The sequence below is a fragment of the Scyliorhinus torazame genome, chromosome 6 (assembly GCF_047496885.1).
Source record: "Scyliorhinus torazame isolate Kashiwa2021f chromosome 6, sScyTor2.1, whole genome shotgun sequence".
Taxonomy (NCBI): Eukaryota; Metazoa; Chordata; class Chondrichthyes; order Carcharhiniformes; family Scyliorhinidae; genus Scyliorhinus; species Scyliorhinus torazame.
The window spans coordinates 88824333-88841482 of NC_092712.1; the positions used below are offsets into that span (position 1 = coordinate 88824333).

Sequence of the window (17150 nt, forward strand, 5' to 3'; positions counted from 1 at the left end):
GGACGCGTGCACAGATAGCCCCAGGCCCTGCAAACTCAGTCCCATGCCCGACACCGTCGCCACCATTGTCTCCACCGCAGACGCCACCCGTACGGCGTTGGCCTGTGTGGCACTCATGACCGGCACCATTTCCTGCTCCTGGATGCACTCCTGCACTTGCGTCTGTAGGTGCTGGAAACCGGCCGTCACATTCTCACACCCATGGGTCTCTGACTGCAGCGGGTCTATTGGTGGGCGGGGGACGTCCAGGAACCCGGGACCCGTCTGAGCGGCAGGTGTATGCCAGGGCTGGGCTGCCCTCCGACCATCCGGCTCCTCGGATGCTCCTATCTCCACATGCTGTACCGGATCAGCTGTGTGGTGCGCACCAGTTAGTGTCCCAGAAGCCTCATCACTAAAATGGTGAGTATCTGCGATGGCGGAGGCTGCAGGGGACAGCTGTGGCGCAACCTCGGTGTCTTCATCGGACCTGCGATCGGGGATATCCTGGGGTGCCATGTCCCGTATGTTCATCCCCTCCGTGGTGGTGTCGTGTTGTGTTCTTTCATGTCTGTCTGTCCCCTGTGTGCTGGTGTCCTGTGTCATCCTGTCGTGTCTGTCTGTCCCCTGTGTGCTGGTGTCCTGTGTCGTCGTGCCGTGCCTGTCCATCCCCTCTGTGCCTGTGTCCTGTGTCATCCTGCCGTGCCTGTCTGTGCCCTGTGTGCTTGTGTCCTGTGTCGTGTCATGCCTGTCCATCCCCTGTGTGCCTGTGTGCCTGTGTCCTGTGTCGTCCTGTCATGTCTGTCTGTCCCCTGTGTGCTGGTGTCCTGTGTCGTCCTGTCGTGCCTGTCTATGCCTGTGTGCTTGTGTCCTGTGTCGTGTCATGCCTGTCCATCCCCTGTGTGCCTGTGTCCTGTGTCATCCTGTCGTGTCTGTCTGTCCCCTGTGTGCTGGTGTCCTGTGTCGTCCTGTCGTGCCTGTCTGTGCCCTGTGTGCTTGTGTCGTCCTGTCGTGCCTGTCTGTCCCCTGTGTGCTTGTGTCCTGTGTCGTCCTGTCGTGCCTGTCTGTGCCTGTGTGCTTGTGTCCTGTGTCGTCGTGCCGTGCCTGTCTGTGCCCTGTGTGCTTGTGTCCTGTGTCGTCATGCCGTGCCTGTCTGTCCCCTGTGTGCTTGTGTCCTGTGTCGTCATGCCGTGCCTGTCTGTCCCCTGTGTGCTTGTGTCCTGTGTCGTCATGCCGTGCCTGTCTGTCCCCTGTGTGCTTGTGTCCTGTGTCGTCCTATCGTGCCTGTCTGTCCCGTGTGCTTGTGTCGTCGTGTCGTGTCTGTCTGTACCCCGTGTGCTTGTGTCCTGTGTCGTCCTGTCATGTCTGTCTGTGCCCTGTGTGCTGGTGTCCTGTGTCTTCGTGCCGTGCCTGTCTGTCCCCTGTGTGCTGGTGTCCTGTGTCGTCCTGTCATGTCTGTCTGTCCCCTGTGTGCTTGTGTCCTGTGTCGTCCTGTCGTGACTGTCTGTCCCCTGTGTGCTGGTGTCCTGTGTCGTCCTGTCATGTCTGTCTGTCCCCTGTGTGCTTGTGTCCTGTGTCGTCCTGTCGTGACTGTCTGTCCCCTGTGTGCTGGTGTCCTGTGTCGTCGTGCCATGCCTGTCCATCCCCTCTGTGCCTGTGTCCTGTGTCATCCTGCTGTGCCTGTCTGTGCCCTGTGTGCTTGTGTCCTGTGTCGTTGTGTCATGCCTGTCCATCCCCTGTGTGCCTGTGTCATCCTGTCGTGTCTGTCTGTGCCCTGTGTGCTTGTGTCCTGTGTCGTCCTGTCGTGTCTGTCTGTGCCCTGTGTGCTGGTGTCCTGTGTCGTCGTGTCATGCCTGCCTGTGCCCTGTGTGCTTGTGTCCTGTGTCATCCTGTTGTGCCTGTCTGTCCCCTGTGTGCTGGTGTCCTGTGTCGTCGTGTCATGCCTGTCTGTCCCCTGTGTGCTGGTGTCCTGCGTTGTCCTGTCGTGTCTGTCTGTGCCCTGTGTGCTTGTGTCATGCCTGTCTGTGCCCTGTGTGCTTGTGTCCTGTGTCATCCTGTTGTGCCTGTCTGTCCCCTGTGTGCTGGTGTCCTGTGTCGTTGTGCTGTGCCTGTCTGTCCCCTGTGTGCTTGTGTCCTGTGTCGTCCTGTTGTGCCTGTCTGTGCCCTGTGTGCTTGTGTCCTGTGTCGTCGTGCCGTGCCTGTCTGTCCCCTGTGTGCTTGTGTCCTGTGTCGTCCTGTTGTGCCGGTCTGTCCCCTGTGTGCTTGTGTCCTGTGTCGTCCTGTTGTGCCTGTCCATCCCCTGTGTGCTTGTGTCCTGTGTCATGTCTGTCTGTGCCCTGTGTGCTTGTGTCCTGTGTCATTGTGTCGTTTCTGTCTGTCCGCTGTGTGCCTGTGTCCTGTGTCGTGTCTGTCTGTGCCCTGTGTGCTTGTGTCCTGTGTCGTGTCTGTCTGTCCCCTGTGTGCTGGTGTCCTGTGTTGTCCTGTCGTGTCTGTCTGTGCCCTGTGTGCTTGTGTCCTGTGTCGTCGTGTCATGCCTGTCTGTGCCCTGTGTGCTTGTGTCCTGTATCATCCTGTTGTGCCTGTCTGTCCCCTGTGTGCTGGTGTCCTGTGTCGTCGTGCCGTGCCTGTCTGTCCCCTGTGTGCTTGTGTCCTGTGTCGTCCTGTTGTGCCTGTCTGTCCCCTGTGTGCTTGTGTCCTGTGTCGTTGTGCCGTGTCTTTCTGTGCCCTGTGTGCTTGTGTCCTGTGTCGTCGTGCCGTGCCTGTCTGTCCCCTGTGTGCTTGTGTCCTGTGTCATGTCTGTCTGTGCCCTGTGTGCTTGTGTCCTGTGTCGTCCTGTTGTGCCTGTCCATCCCCTGTGTGCCTGTGTCCTGTGTCGTCCTGTTGTGCCTGTCCATCCCCTGTGTGCCTGTGTCCTGTGTCGTCGTGCCGTGCCTGTCTGTCCCCTGTGTGCTGGTGTCCTGTGTCGTTGTGCCGTGCCTGTCTGTCCCCTGTGTGCTTGTGTCCTGTGTCATGTCTGTCTGTGCCCTGTGTGCTTGTGTCCTGTGTCGTCGTGCCGTGCCTGTCTGTCCCCTGTGTGCTGGTGTCCTGTGTCGTCGTGCCGTGCCTGTCTCTCCCCTGTGTGCTTGTGTCCTGTGTCGTCCTGTTGTGCCTCTCTGTCCCCTGTGTGCTTGTGTCCTGTGTCGTCCTGTTGTGCCTGTCCATCCCCTGTGTGCCTGTGTCCTGTGTCGTCGTGCCGTGCCTGTCTGTCCCCTGTGTGCTGGTGTCCTGTGTCGTTGTGCCGTGCTTGTCTGTCCCCTGTGTGCTTGTGTCCTGTGTCATGTCTGTCTGTGCCCTGTGTGCTTGTGTCCTGTGTCGTCGTGTTGTTTCTGTCTGACCGCTGTGTGCCTGTGTCCTGTGTCGTGTCTGTCTGTGCCCTGTGTGCTTGTGTCCTGTGTCGTGTCTGTCTGTGCCCTGTGTGCTGGTGTCCTGTGTCGTCGTGTCGTGTCTGTCTGTCCGCTGTGTGCCTGTGTCCTGTGTCATCCTGACGTGCCTGTCTGTGCCCTGTGTGCTTGTGTCCTGTGTCATGTCTGTCTGTGCCCTGTGTGCTGGTGTCCTGTGTCGTGTCTGTCTGTGCCCTGTGTGCTGGTGTCCTGTGTCATCGTGTCGTGCCTGTCTGTGCCCTGTGTGCTTGTGTCCTGTGTCATGCCTGTCTGTCCCCTGTGTGCTTGTGTCCTGTGTCATGTCTGTCTGTCCGCTGTGTGCCTGTGTCCTGTGTCGTGTCTGTCTGTGCCCTGTGTGCTTGTGTCCTGTGTCGTGTCTGTCTGTGCCCTGTGTGCTGGTGTCCTGTGTCGTCGTCTCGTGTCTGTCTGTCCGCTGTGTGCCTGTGTCCTGTGTCATCCTGACGTGCCTGTCTGTGCCGTGTGCTTGTGTCCTGTGTCATGTCTGTCTGTGCCCTGTGTGCTTGTGTCCTGTGTCGTGTCTGTCTGTCCCCTGTGTGCTTGTGTCCTGTGTCATGTCTGTCTGTGCCCTGTGTGCTTGTGTCCTGTGTCGTGTCTGTCTGTCCCCTGTGTGCTTGTGTCCTGTGTCATGTCTGTCTGTGCCCTGTGTGCTTGTGTCCTGTGTCGTGTCTGTCTGTCCCCTGTGTGCTGGTGTCCTGTGTCATGTCTGTCTGTCCCCTGTGTGCTTGTGTCCTGTGTCGTGTCTGTCTGTCCCCTGTGTGCTTGTGTCCTGTGTCGTGTCTGTCTGTGCCCTGTGTGCTTGTGCCCTGTGTCGTGTCTGTCTGTCCCCTGTGTGCTTGTGTCCTGTGTCATGTCTGTCTGTGCCCTGTGTGCTTGTGTCCTGTGTCGTGTCTGTCTGTCCCCTGTGTGCTTGTGTCCTGTGTCGTGTCTGTCTGTGCCCTGTGTGCTTGTGTCCTGTGTCATGTCTGTCTGTGCCCTGTGTGCTTGTGTCCTGTGTCGTGTCTGTCTGTCCCCTGTGTGCTTGTGTCCTGTGTCATGTCTGTCCGTGCCCTGTGTGCTTGTGTCCTGTGTCGTGTCTGTCTGTCCCCTGTGTGCTTGTGTCCTGTGTCGTGTCTGTCTGTGCCCTGTGTGCTTGTGTCCTGTGTCATGTCTGTCTGTGCCCTGTGTGCTTGTGTCCTGTGTCGTGTCTGTCTGTCCCCTGTGTGCTTGTGTCCTGTGTCATGTCTGTCTGTGCCCTGTGTGCTTGTGTCCTGTGTCGTGTCTGTCTGTCCCCTGTGTGCTTGTGTCCTGTGTCGTGTCTGTCTGTCCCCTGTGTGCCTGTGTCCTGTGTCGTGTCTGTCTGTGCCCTGTGTGCTTGTGTCCTGTGTCGTGTCTGTCTGTGCCCTGTGTGCTGGTGTCCTGTGTCGTGTCTGTCTGTCCCCTGTGTGCTGTTGTCCTGGGTCATCGTGTCATTACTGGACTGGGCCGGAACGCTGCTGTTGGAGCTGCCCTCCCCATCGCTGCTACAGTCCCTGCGGGCTGGCCGCCCAGACGCTGGCCGGGGACGGTGTCTGCCAGGTCCATGGGTCAGTCATCGCGTGGCCCTGCGACACACAATACGCCATCATGGTTCGGCGGGGGGGGGGTGGGGGGTCGCGGTACGGGATGAGGGGAGAGTGCTGAGGGGAGAGCGCTGAGGGGAGAGTGCTGAGGGGAGAGTGCTGAGGGGAGAGTGCTGAGGGGAGAGCGCTGAGGGGAGAGCGCTGAGGGGAGAGCGCTGAGGGGAGAGTGCTGAGGGGAGAGTGCTGAGGGGAGAGTGCTGAGGGGAGAGTGCTGAGGGGAGAGTGCTGAGGGGAGAGCGCTGAGGGGAGAGCGCTGAGGGGAGAGCGCTGAGGGGAGAGCGCTGAGGGGAGAGTGCTGAGGGGAGAGTGCTGAGGGGAGAGTGCTGAGGGGAGAGTGCTGAGGGGAGAGTGCTGAGGGGAGAGCGCTGAGGGGAGAGTGCTGAGGGGAGAGTGCTGAGGGGAGAGTGCTGAGGGGAGAGCGCTGAGGGGAGAGTGCTGGGGGTAGTGTGATGAGGGGAAAGGGGTCAGGCAGGGGGGGGGGATCTCATTTGGTGGCGCGCCTCCGATCTCGGCAGGGGCAATCTCCCAGTCTTCGGATGCACCAGCTATGTCCAGTGCCCTCTGCTTGTGCACGGTGAGGGGCCGCAAGTCAGGTTCACCCCCTCCAGTTTGGGCACGCTCTCGCTGGTTATGGGCGCTCTTCTGCTGTGGGGGGGAATTACAGCATTGTTAGGCGGTCCGATGCATGCAGTTGGATCTATGTTGGCAAGGGTACACAGGGCACACGGCCAACGCGGCTTGCATGGTGGCTGCAGCCATGTGGGTCACGGCTGTGGTTGTACCGTCCGCCTAGGGAGGAGGTGGGTGTTACACAAGTGGGGGGGCAGGGGGGTTGGTGCCATGGGCACATTGCTGGGTACTCACCCTGGCTGCCCTCAGTAGGTCGTTGAGCTTTTTGCGGCACTGCTCGCCAGTCCTGGGTGTCAATGCAATGGCACTGACGGCCACGCCCGCCACCCTCCACAGATGCTGGGCCACATTGTGTGGGACCCTCTGGCCGGGTCCAGGGTAGAGACGCCCTCTCCTCTCCTCGAGGGCGTCCAGGAGCGTCTCCAGGTCGTGGTCTGTGAACCGGAGCGCTGCTCGGCATGGCGCCATGTTGCTCCATCAGCAGCCTGTACGCTCGCATCGCCTTCTGTGCAATGCGGCACTGCGTCGATTGCATGGCGCCGCGTCTCCGACGCTGTTCCGAGGCTGCGCCCCCGCACTTCCCGCTGTGCCCCCTTGTACGCTGCAGAATGGGGTCCCAGAACGGGCGCCGACCGCGGAATGAAAGACTCACATTTTGGCGCCGACACTCTGCCGTCGCAGCGGAGAATCGCGCCCCTAAAGTTATCACAGTTGTAGTTGTCGGAGGCCAATCTTCTGAGCCACTGCACATCGCTGCATGAGTTCCTCAGAATAATGAGCTAGGCCCAACCATCTTCAATTGTTTCATCAATGACCTTCCCACCATCATAAAGGTCAGATGTTCGCTGATTATTACAATATTCAGTAATGCTCAGAACTTGCCAGCTACTGAAGCAGTCCATGTCTATATGCAGCAAGACCCGGGCAACCTTCAGGTTTGGCCTAATAAATGGCAATAACATTCACACCACTCAAGTGCCAGGCAATGAACATCTCCAGCAAAAGAGATATAACCATTGCTTAATCGCCCTCCATCAACATCCTGAGAGTTACCTTTGGCTAGAAACTGATCTGTACCAGCTTCATAAATACTGTGGGTTTAAGAGCAGGTCATAGGCTGGAAGTTCTAAGGCAAGTAACTTATCTCCCGACTCCCCAATGCCTGTCCACCACCTACAAGGCACAAGTCAGGAGGAGTGTGATGGAATACTCTTCACTTGCCTGGATGAGTGCAGCTCCAACAACACTCAAGAAGCTCAACACCACCCTGGGATAAAGCAGCCCGCTTGACTTTTACACTATTCAACACCTTAACCATTCACTCCCTCCACTATTCAACACCTTAACCATTCACTCCCTCCACCACCGAAGCACAGTGGCAGCAGAGTGTACCATCTACAAAATGCACTGCAGCAATTCACCAAACATCCTTTGACAGCACCTTCCAACGCTTGACGACTACCATCTAGGAGGACAAGAGCTGCAGATACATGGGAGTTCCCCTCCAAGTCACTCACCATCCTGAGTTGGAAATATATCACCGTTCCTTCACTCTCACGGGGTCAAAGTCCTGGAACTCCCTACTAGCACAGTGGCTGTATGTGCATCACATAGACGGCAGCGGCTCAAGAAGGCAGCTCACCAGCACCTTCTCAAGGGCAATTAGGGATGGGCAACAATTTGCTGGCATTGTTTCCAACAGCCATGTTCCATGAAAGAATTAAAAAATGCAAAAACTATTTGGGCTGGACGGCTTGTTTCTGTGCTATATATTCTTTCTAATTGATGAAAGTAAAATCACAATGGCAGCATGATTGTAATCACAATATGCAATCTTAATGTTTGAAGATCTGCGATAGAAATGCAAAAGATGAAAGTTTATCCTCCAATTTTACCCTTCAAGGTGAAGAACAATTTTATATATCCAGAGTACAGCAGTTAGACACAAAGAACGTGTATCAGTCACATCTCCTATTGTTAGCTGTGTCTGTCAGTGCTGCACAAAGATCCTCAGCAATTATGTTTTGCTCATCACAAGGAACGCCAGTCACTGGCCACTTACTGCTCCGCTACTGAGCTGGCAGGTTGCTTGGTGAGAAAATGTTGTACAAATATAGATTCATGATGCTCAGAAGTGTGCATTATTAAAATAATAGAATGTGCTATGCCTTCAAACACATTGCGGTGTTATACTTTTTGACATATATATATTTTTTAAAAACAAAGTTCATAGCTGGAGAGAATAGACTGATACAGACTTCCGTAGTAATGTGATTAAAGTTCAATCTGAAGTGATGAAGTGCTGCAGTGAGATTGAAATGTAATTTTCAGCATGTTCAGGTGAATGAATATATCCTGTATATAGGTGCAACATGGTAAAAAGCACAGCTGATGTCATATACCATGAGAACACAATTTTCAGTAACTTACAGATACATGAGTTTGAGCCTGCACTGCTTGTATAAATCAGTATTTGTATAAAACAGGCTTATTAAGGCTACAGAAGTAGAGAGTATGATTGCTGAGAAAGTGAGACCTAAAAGCAGCCTTGGATAAAGGCATAAAACTGCAGATTCTGGAGATCTGAAATAAAAATAGAAATAGTTGACTAAACCCAGGGGGTCTGGCAACAGCTGTGGAGAGAGAAACAGAGTTAAATGTTTTGCATCCAAAATGTCTCTTCTTTGGAAGTTGCCAAGACCTGCTGAGATTTTCCAGCACTTTATTAAGGGAAGCCTGTGATTGGCTGTCAATGTTTTCTAAATCTAAGGCTGTTTTTGGTCTTTTCTTCATGCAAATAATGTAATATCTCAGAGATGAGAGTATTAAACACACTTTTGCTACACTTTGCTTATGTACAGTGTCTTGTATGGATCGTAACACCATTTTGATGGCGCCAGCCTTTACACCTAAGAGAATTTCAGCGATCTAATGATGTCACTTACATGGTAATAAAATCATTAAACAATTCTGACCATAGCTCTGGCTGATGCAGTTTTGGAGGTGGATTTCTGAGGGAAGAAGAACAAAAAATATTAGAGTTTTTGAAGTGGTAATTTCCAGAATACTGCAATAATGAAGGATATGTCTACAAAGGATCATTGCAAAGTAATTGACACCTCAGCTTGAAGGACTTAGCCGTTAGTGCCATTATACCTCATTTATGTCTTATTCTATATGCCACCCACACAGATATATAAGCCTAGGGATACACAATCACTGAGTGCCAAATATAGTTCTGTGCCTCCGCCATTGCTCATGCATGTCTTTCGAATGCAGCTGCAGTTGATGGTCTATTAATCTCCAATCAACTATATCTGCAGGTTAAGTGGTTTTCTGAAAGCACAAATAAATGATGTGTTCTTACCATAGAATTACTTTATTTTAAGTAGTTCTGATGTCATTTTAACTATACAAAGACATTTGACATTGCAACAGTAACTGTTCTATTTAATAGGGTATTAAGGTAGTGAGTAATGGTATTAATCTTCAATGATTTATTGCTACTGTTCTGATACTTGTGGAGACCATGAATTGGATTCAATTTGAATTGTTTTTTGGAGCAAGCAATGAAATGGATTAAGGGCTTGCCCTGTCTACTCTGCACATTGGCGTTGTAGCTTTAAGAATTAAGGAATGTGGCGACTAGGGGCTTTTCACAGGAACTTCATTGAAGCCTACTTGTGACAATAAGCGCTTATTATCATTATTATTATTAAGTAAAAAATTAAAAATAAAATGACCCTTTTACGAGTCTTTTGGATTTTATATTGAACTGTGAAACTGCATTCAGTGGTGCTGCAAATGTCTGTTGTGCTGAACTGCAGCCTGAGCCAATCCATCAGTGTATTTCAACCTAATATATAATAACATAATAATCTTTATTGTCACACGGAGGCTTACATTAACACTGCAATGAAGTTACTGTGAAAAGCCCCTAATCGCCACATTCCAGCGCCTGTTCTGGTACACTGAGGGAGAATTCAGAATGTCCAAATGACCTAACAGCACGCCTTTTGGGACTTGTGGGAGGAAACCGGCACAGATCCCGTTTTAGGGCTCTCCTGCAAATGTTTTAACATAGCAGGATTTGTGCTGCGCACAATGGGACTGGACAATCGCCCCTTCGATCTTATTCTGGATTTATTGCTTTAATTGAATTAAAATTCCCCAATTATGATTGGATATGATGACGCATGGACTCTGCTGAAGATTGCAAGGTCTTTAATATCATAACTGAAGATCACATGCACTCTCCCTTTAACAGTCTTCCCACCAATCTACTGCAGATTCCCTGAGTGATCAAAAAAAATGTTTTTATTCCATAGGAAGCAACAACAAAACACAGATGAAAACTCGCTCAGATGCAACATTTTAATAAAAATAATTCATCAATCTTTGCCTCTTTTCCTTCTTAAAATGTGTTAATCTGTGCACTGTTTGAGAAGAACAGTATCTCTTACATTTCTGAAATCACATCGTGATAACATCACAGAATTAATCCTAGAGTGTTCTTCTAAATAACAAACATTGGCAATGGTAGTTGTAAAAATGTAATGAGTGCAGCTGTTATTCATTGCGACTCCAATATTATTATAAACTGCAAAATGCCCGATTCATTGAGTATTATTTGAATCTATTGTCTGTGACTTATTTGCCTGGTAATTCACACTAACTCCATTATTTTGCATTTATTTTACACCTTAACACTCAACTATTCAATGGGTTCGAAATGCTCAGCTTTACAAGATGGTTATATTTTCTCTCTTCTCTTAGAGGGTCTTTGGAATTCTCTTCCACAGAGAGCAATGAAGGCTGGGTTATCGAATATTCAAGGCTGAATTAGACAGATTTTTGATCAACAAGGGAGTGAAGGGTTATGGCGGCAGGCAGGAAAGTGATGGTAAAGCCACATTCAGATCAGCCATGATCTTACTGAATGGCCAAGCTGGCTCAATAGGCCAAATAGCTCACTCCTGGGGCGAGATTCTCCGACCCCCCGCCGGGTCGGAGAATCGCCGGGGGCTGGCGTGAATCCCGCCCCCGCCGGTTGCCGAATTCTCCGGCTCCAGGGATTCGGCGGGGGCGGGAATCGCGGCGCGCCGGTTGGCGGGCCCCCCCCTGCGATTCTCTGGCCCGGATGGGTTGAAGTCCCGCTGCTAGAATGCCTGTCCCGCCGACGTGGATTAAACCACCTTTCTTACCGGCGGGACAAGGCGGCGCAGTCGGGCACCGGGGTCCTGGGGGGGGGGGGGGGCGCGGGGTGATCTGGCCCTGGGGGGTGCCCCCACGGTGGCCTGGCCCGCGATCGGGGCCCCCCGATCCGCGGGCGGGCCTGTGCCGTGGGGGCACTCTTTTCCTTCCGCCTTCGCCACGGTCTCCACCATGGCGGAGGCGGAAGTGCCTCCCTCCACAGCGCATGCGCGGGGATGCCGTGAGCGGCTGCTAACGCTCCCGCGCATGCGCCGCCTGGAGATGTCATTTCCGCGCCAGCTGGCGGGGCACCAAAGGCCTTTTCCGCCAGTTGGCGGGGCGGAAATCAGTCCGGCGCGGGCCTAGCCCCTCAAGGTTAGGGCTCGGCCCCCCAAGATGCGGAGGATTCCGCACCTTTGGGGCGGTGCGATGCCGGACTGATCAGCGCCGTTTTTGGCGCCGGTCGGCGGACATCGTGCCGATACTGGAGAATTTCACCCCTGATCCTATTTCTCTTGTCTTTTATCAGTCTCTGTAGGGATTGTAATGAATGCCTTCCATGCGTTTTGATGAAGAATCCCCAGCATAAAAGGTGTCCTTTGCTTAGTTTTATTTTATTGTTAACAAAAACAGACTTCACCTGTCGTGTATGTTTAGCTGTACAAATTTCAGTTCCAGATTTAGCATGGTGTTGGATACAGCCTGGGAAACTGAACTTCATAGAATATATGTGGACTTGGCAGAAAGGGTGAAAAGCATTAAATACATTAATGTGAAAATGGAACAAGACAAGCTAGTGACACCCTGCGGGAAAAGCTCTCAGTGCAATTGTTACATATCAGGATGCCAACAGGAATTTTCTGTTTTTTAAAAATTCATTTTCACAGGATGTGGATGTCACTGGCTAGGCCAGCATTTTTACTGTTCATCCTTAAGTAACATTGAGAAGGTTGTGGTGAGCTGCCTTCTTGAACTGTTGTCGTCCATGTTATGTAGGTATACCCACAGTGCTATTAGGGAGGAAGTTCCTGTATTCTGACCCAGTGACTGTGAGGTCTTGGGTTTGGAAGGTGTTGTCAACGGGGCCTTGGTGAGTTGCTGCAGAGGGCACACACTGCTGTCACTGTGTGCCAGTGGTGGAGTGAGTGAATGTTGAAGGTGATGAATGGGATGCCAATCAAGTATGCTGAGTTGGCTTGGACTATGTCCAACTTCTTGAATGCTATTGGAGCTGCAGTCATCCAGGCAAGGGGAGAGTACTCCTTTTGTGAGGGCCACGAAGAATCCAACACGAGTTTTAAGGATACAAAGAAATAACATTTATCTACAATAACATATATATATAACAGCAGCAGCAACTTTGCTTGCTGCTCACTCCTTTCTGCTGGTTCCAAACTGGCCAGCTTTATTTATACAGGGAGTCTGCTAATGATATCTCCGCCCCACTCATTGGGGAAGCTCATACTCCCACAGGATTGTGGGATTGTCATTAGTCTCCAGCCAATGGTAAGCAGGCAGGTTATAACATCCCTCCCCCACAAAGTCCAAGGAATCCACCGAAGACCCTGGTGAAGGAGGGCGTCGGACTCGTTTTGCCGCAGGCCGGACACCATTTGCACGAGGCGCTGGATCGGGCAGCGTGTAACGAGACGGAGACCGGCGCTTCCGTGATGACCGGCATAACGGTTGTACATCCATGGCCCGTAAGCCCGAGGATTCCCCCTCTGATGCGTCCTATGTCTCCATCTCGGAGTCAGAGTCTGCTGCCTCCGTCATCTCAGCGTCTCTATCTCCACGCCGTTCTGTAACGACCTGTGCAGGCTTTGAGTGAGGCACCAGAGGAAGATTGTGAGGACGACTTTCCATTGTCTCTGGTCTCTGTGGCTGTGGAAATGAGCGCCGGGGGCAGGGAATGTTTGGAAGGGACAGTCTTCTGGACCGAACGTGGTCTACATGTTTGTGCTGGAGACGACCCTGGGCTTGCACCTGGTAAGATATAGGACCCGTTTGGCGAAAGATTACGCCAGGGACCCACTGGGCACCACCAGCAAAATTCCGAACGAACACTGGGTCACCGGGCGCAAACTGCCGAATTGGCCGATGCCGCGAAAAACCATGTGCCTGCCGTTCTTGTGTGCGGCGTACTTTTGCGCCAATGTCCAGGAAAATTAAGGCGGGTGCGAAGTCTCCGGCCCATTAGGAGTTCTGTGGGAGCAACCACAGTCACCGCATGGGGGGTGGTCCTATACGAAAACAAAAAGCGAGCCAGTCTCGTGTCCATGGACCCGGAAGACTGCTTCTTTAGGCCTTGTTTGAATGCCTGCACTGCGCGCTCCGCCAACCCATTTGAAGCTGGGTGGTAAGGGGCAGTGCGGATATGGCGTATGCCGTTCATCTTCATAGAACAAAGAACAAAGAACAAAGAAATGTACAGCACAGGGACAGGCCCTTCGGCCCTCCAAGCCCGTGCCGACCATGCTGCCTGACTAAACTACAATCTTCTACACTTCCTGGGTCTGTATCCCTCTATTCCCATCCTATTCATGTATTTGTCAAGATGCCCCTTAAATGTCACTATCGTCCCTGCTTCCACCACCTCCTCCGGTAGCGAGTTCCAGGCACCCACTACCCTCTGCGTAAAAAACTTGCTTCGTACATCTACTCTAAACCTTGCCCCTCTCACCTTAAACCTATGCCCCCTAGTAATTGACCCCTCTACCCCGGGGAAAAGCCTCTGACTATCCACTCTGTCTATGCCCCTCATAATTTTGTAGACATCTATCAGGTCGCCCCTCAACCTCCTTCGTTCCAGTGAGAACAAACCGAGTTTATTCAACCGCTCCTCATAGCTAATGCCCTCCATACCAGGCAAAATTCTGGTAAATCTCTTCTGCACCCTCTCTAAAGCCTCCACATCCTTCTGGTAGTGTGGCGACCAGAATTGAACACTATACTCCAAGTGTGGCCTAACTAAGGTTCTATACAGCAATGGACCTCGCAAACTCCTCACTTGTGAATGGAGTGCCATTATCCGTGACCAGCACGTCGGGGAGGCCATGCGTACTAAAAGACAAACGCATCTTCTCAATTGTTGCGCAGGACTTTGTGCCTCACACCTTATGCACCTCTAGCCATTTAGACTGGGCGTCGATTAATAGAAGGAACATGGATCCTTGAAAAGGGCCGGCAAAATCTGCATGCAAGCGCGCCCAAGGCCACCTTGGCCATTCCCAGTGATGTAGGGGTGCGGCCGGCGGAAGCTTCTGATGCTCCTGGCAAATGGAGCAGTTTTGGGCCACCTTCTCAATGTCGGTGTCGAGGCCTGGCCACCAGACATAACTCCGGGCCAACATTTTCATTTTGGTCACACTTGGATGCCCATTGTGCAAGTCTCTTAGTATCAGCTCCTGTCCTTTTTCCGGGACAATCACACGCGTCCCCCACAAGAGGATGCCGTCTTCCATGCTGAATTCTGACAGCTTGGAGGAAAATGCCCGCAACTCGCCTGGGAGCTGTCTATGCTGCCCACCATACAGGACTATGTGCCGAACCTTTGACAGGACTGGCTCTGTCTGGGTCTACTCACAGATCTGTGATGCTGTGACAGGCAAGGTGTCCATAAAATTTAGGGTTGAAACCACCTCACCAGTCGTGGGGGTCGACATGGGGCCGGTCGATAAAGGCAATCGGCTCAGTGCGTCGGCATTCGCTATCTGCGTTCCTGGTTTGTGCTCAAGAGAATACTCGTATGCAGCAAGCAACAAAGCCCAGCGCTGGATCCGTGCGGAAGCAATGGGCGGTATTGGCTTATCCTCTCTGAAAAGTCCAGCAGAGGCTTATGATCAGTCACGATAGTGAAGTGGCGGCCATACATGTACTGGTGGAAACGTTTCACCGAAAAGACCACTGCCAGGCCCTGGTTCTCGATCTGCGCATACTTTTTTTACGCTGCAGTCAATGTGCGGGAGGCGAAAGCTATCGGCCGCACGGCCCCGTTCTCCATCTTGTGCGACAGGACGGCCCCAATACCATATGGAGATGCATCACATGTGACGAGCAAAGGCTTTCCAGGATCACAGTGGGTTAGTAACCCAGATGAAGACAATTGTTGTTTTATCCGCCGGAAAGCGGTTTCTTGCGGCTGACCCCAAACCCAGGTGTGATTTTTCTTTAGCAGAAGGTGCAACGGGGCGAGCGTAGTTGCCAGATTGGGGAGGAACTTCCCGTAATAGTTTACGAGGCCGAGAAAAGAACAAAGATGCGAAGTGTCAGTCGGGGCGGGGCCTGTTGAATGCGTGCACCTTCTCTGCGACAGGGTGCAAACCTTCGCAGTCCACCTGATAACCCAGGTAGACTACTTCCTTTGCCTGAAAGATGCACTTTGTGCGACGTAAACGGACTCCATCCTCCGAAAAGCGTCTAAGGACAGCCTCCAGGTTTTCCAAATGTTCCTGCTCCGACGTCCCTGATGATCTGCTGGTTAGGATTCGGTGTCTTGCACACGTGCGTTCGAATCCCATCCTCATCGCCAGTTTTGTGAGGGCCACGAAGAATCCAACACAAGTTTTAAGGATACAAAGAAATAACATTTATTTACAGCAACATAAATATACAACAGCAACTTAGTTTGCTGCTCACTCCTTTCTGCTGGTTCCAAACTGGCCAGCTTTATTTATACAGGGAGTCTGCTAATGATATCTCCGCCCCCCTCATTGGGGAAGCTCATCCTCCCACAGGATTGTGGGATTGTCATTAGACCCCAGCCAATGGTAAGCAGGCAGGTTATAACAACTCCATCACACTTCTAAGCTGTGCCTTGTAGATTGTGAACAGGCTTTGGGGAGTCAGGAGGTGAGTTATTCACTGCAGAATTCCCAGCTTCTGAGCTGCTTCTGAAGCCACAGTATTAACATGGTTTGTCCAGTTCAGCTTCTGGTCAATGGTAACCCACAGGATGTTGATAATGGGGAATTCAATGTTGGTAATTCCACTGAAAGCAATGGGAGTTTGTTGGATTCTCCATTGTTGGAGATGGTCAAGTGGTGTGAATGTTACTTGCCACTTATTAGCCCAAGTCTAAATGTTGTCCAGGTCTTGCATGGACTGGGCATGGACTGCTTCAGTATCTGAAGAGTTGTGAATGGTGCTGAACATTATGCAATTTAAAAAAAATTAATTTACGGGATGTTGACATCCCTGGTTAGGGTGTTGGGGTTCCCAGGTATCTGCTTCTCTTGTCCTTCTCGATGGTAGTGGTCATGGATTTGGACTTTGTTGTCTGAGGAACATGGTGAGTTACTGCAGTGCATCTTGTAGATGGTACACATGGCTGCCACTGTTCCTCGGTGGTGGAGAGTTTGATTGTTTGTGGAAGTGGGAGCAATCAGGTGGCTTGCTTTGTCCTGGGTGGTGTCAGTGAACATCCTCGCTTCTGACGTTATGATGGTGGAAAGCTCATTGATGAAGCAGCTGAAGATGGTTGGGTCAAGGAGGAACTCCTACAGTGATGTCCTGGGACTGAGGTGATTGTCCTCTAACAACCACAACAAGCTTATATTGTGCTAGTTATGACTCCAACCAGTGGAATGTTTTCCTCCGATTCTCATTAACTTCAGCTTTGTTAGGGCTCATCGATGCCACACTTGGTCAAATGCTGCCTTGGTATCAATGTAATGAGGCTGGGAGCTGAGTGGCTCTGATGAAAACCAAACGGAGAATCAGTAAACATGGAACAAGTTATTGTTCAGTAAGTGCCACTTGATTGCATGGTCGACGGCACCTTCCATCTTTTTGGTGATGATTTCGAGCAGATTTAATTGTAATTGGATGGGTTGGATTTATCCTGCTTTTTTGAGGATAGGACATACCTGGGCAATTTTCCACATTGCTGGATAGTTTCCACCATTGTATCTATTGCAATTCCAAATTTACTGGGGATTTCATTGTGCTTTGATGCATTGGAATTAAGTAAAGCAAAAGCAACAGGAGGCACACTGTAGTCCCTTTCTCCAGAATTCACCATTAGACCATATGTCAAGTTAAGTCACATAACACTGGTTTGAATGTCACACTTAAAAAGAAGAGGCAATTCGTACTGAAAATGAGGGATAGTCAGTGAAGGGAAAAGCACTTTTGTGCTTTGAGCATTTCTAAGCCAGGTGTAACTTGATCAGAGTGAATGCTTCGGAGGCTTGATCCCAATAAGGCTTTCATAGGCAGGAAAGGAATTACCTCCTGCACTCGTGAGAATTCACCCATTTCTCAGGCAAACAATCCTTATTCTCTTGCTGAGCGAGATATCCAATTAGCA

The 17150-nt window shown here is 51.5% G+C and overlaps 1 protein-coding gene across 1 annotated transcript in view; it reads right to left on the reverse strand.

Moving 5' to 3' along the window:
- The window catches only part of myo3a (myosin IIIA), a 683164-nt gene that overhangs the window by 381132 nt on the left and 284882 nt on the right, over positions 1-17150 (reverse strand). Inside the window, exon 8 of the mRNA XM_072508449.1 lies at positions 8593-8658. Coding sequence (XP_072364550.1) covers positions 8593-8658 — 66 coding nt within the window. The remainder of the gene's footprint in view (positions 1-8592; positions 8659-17150) is intronic.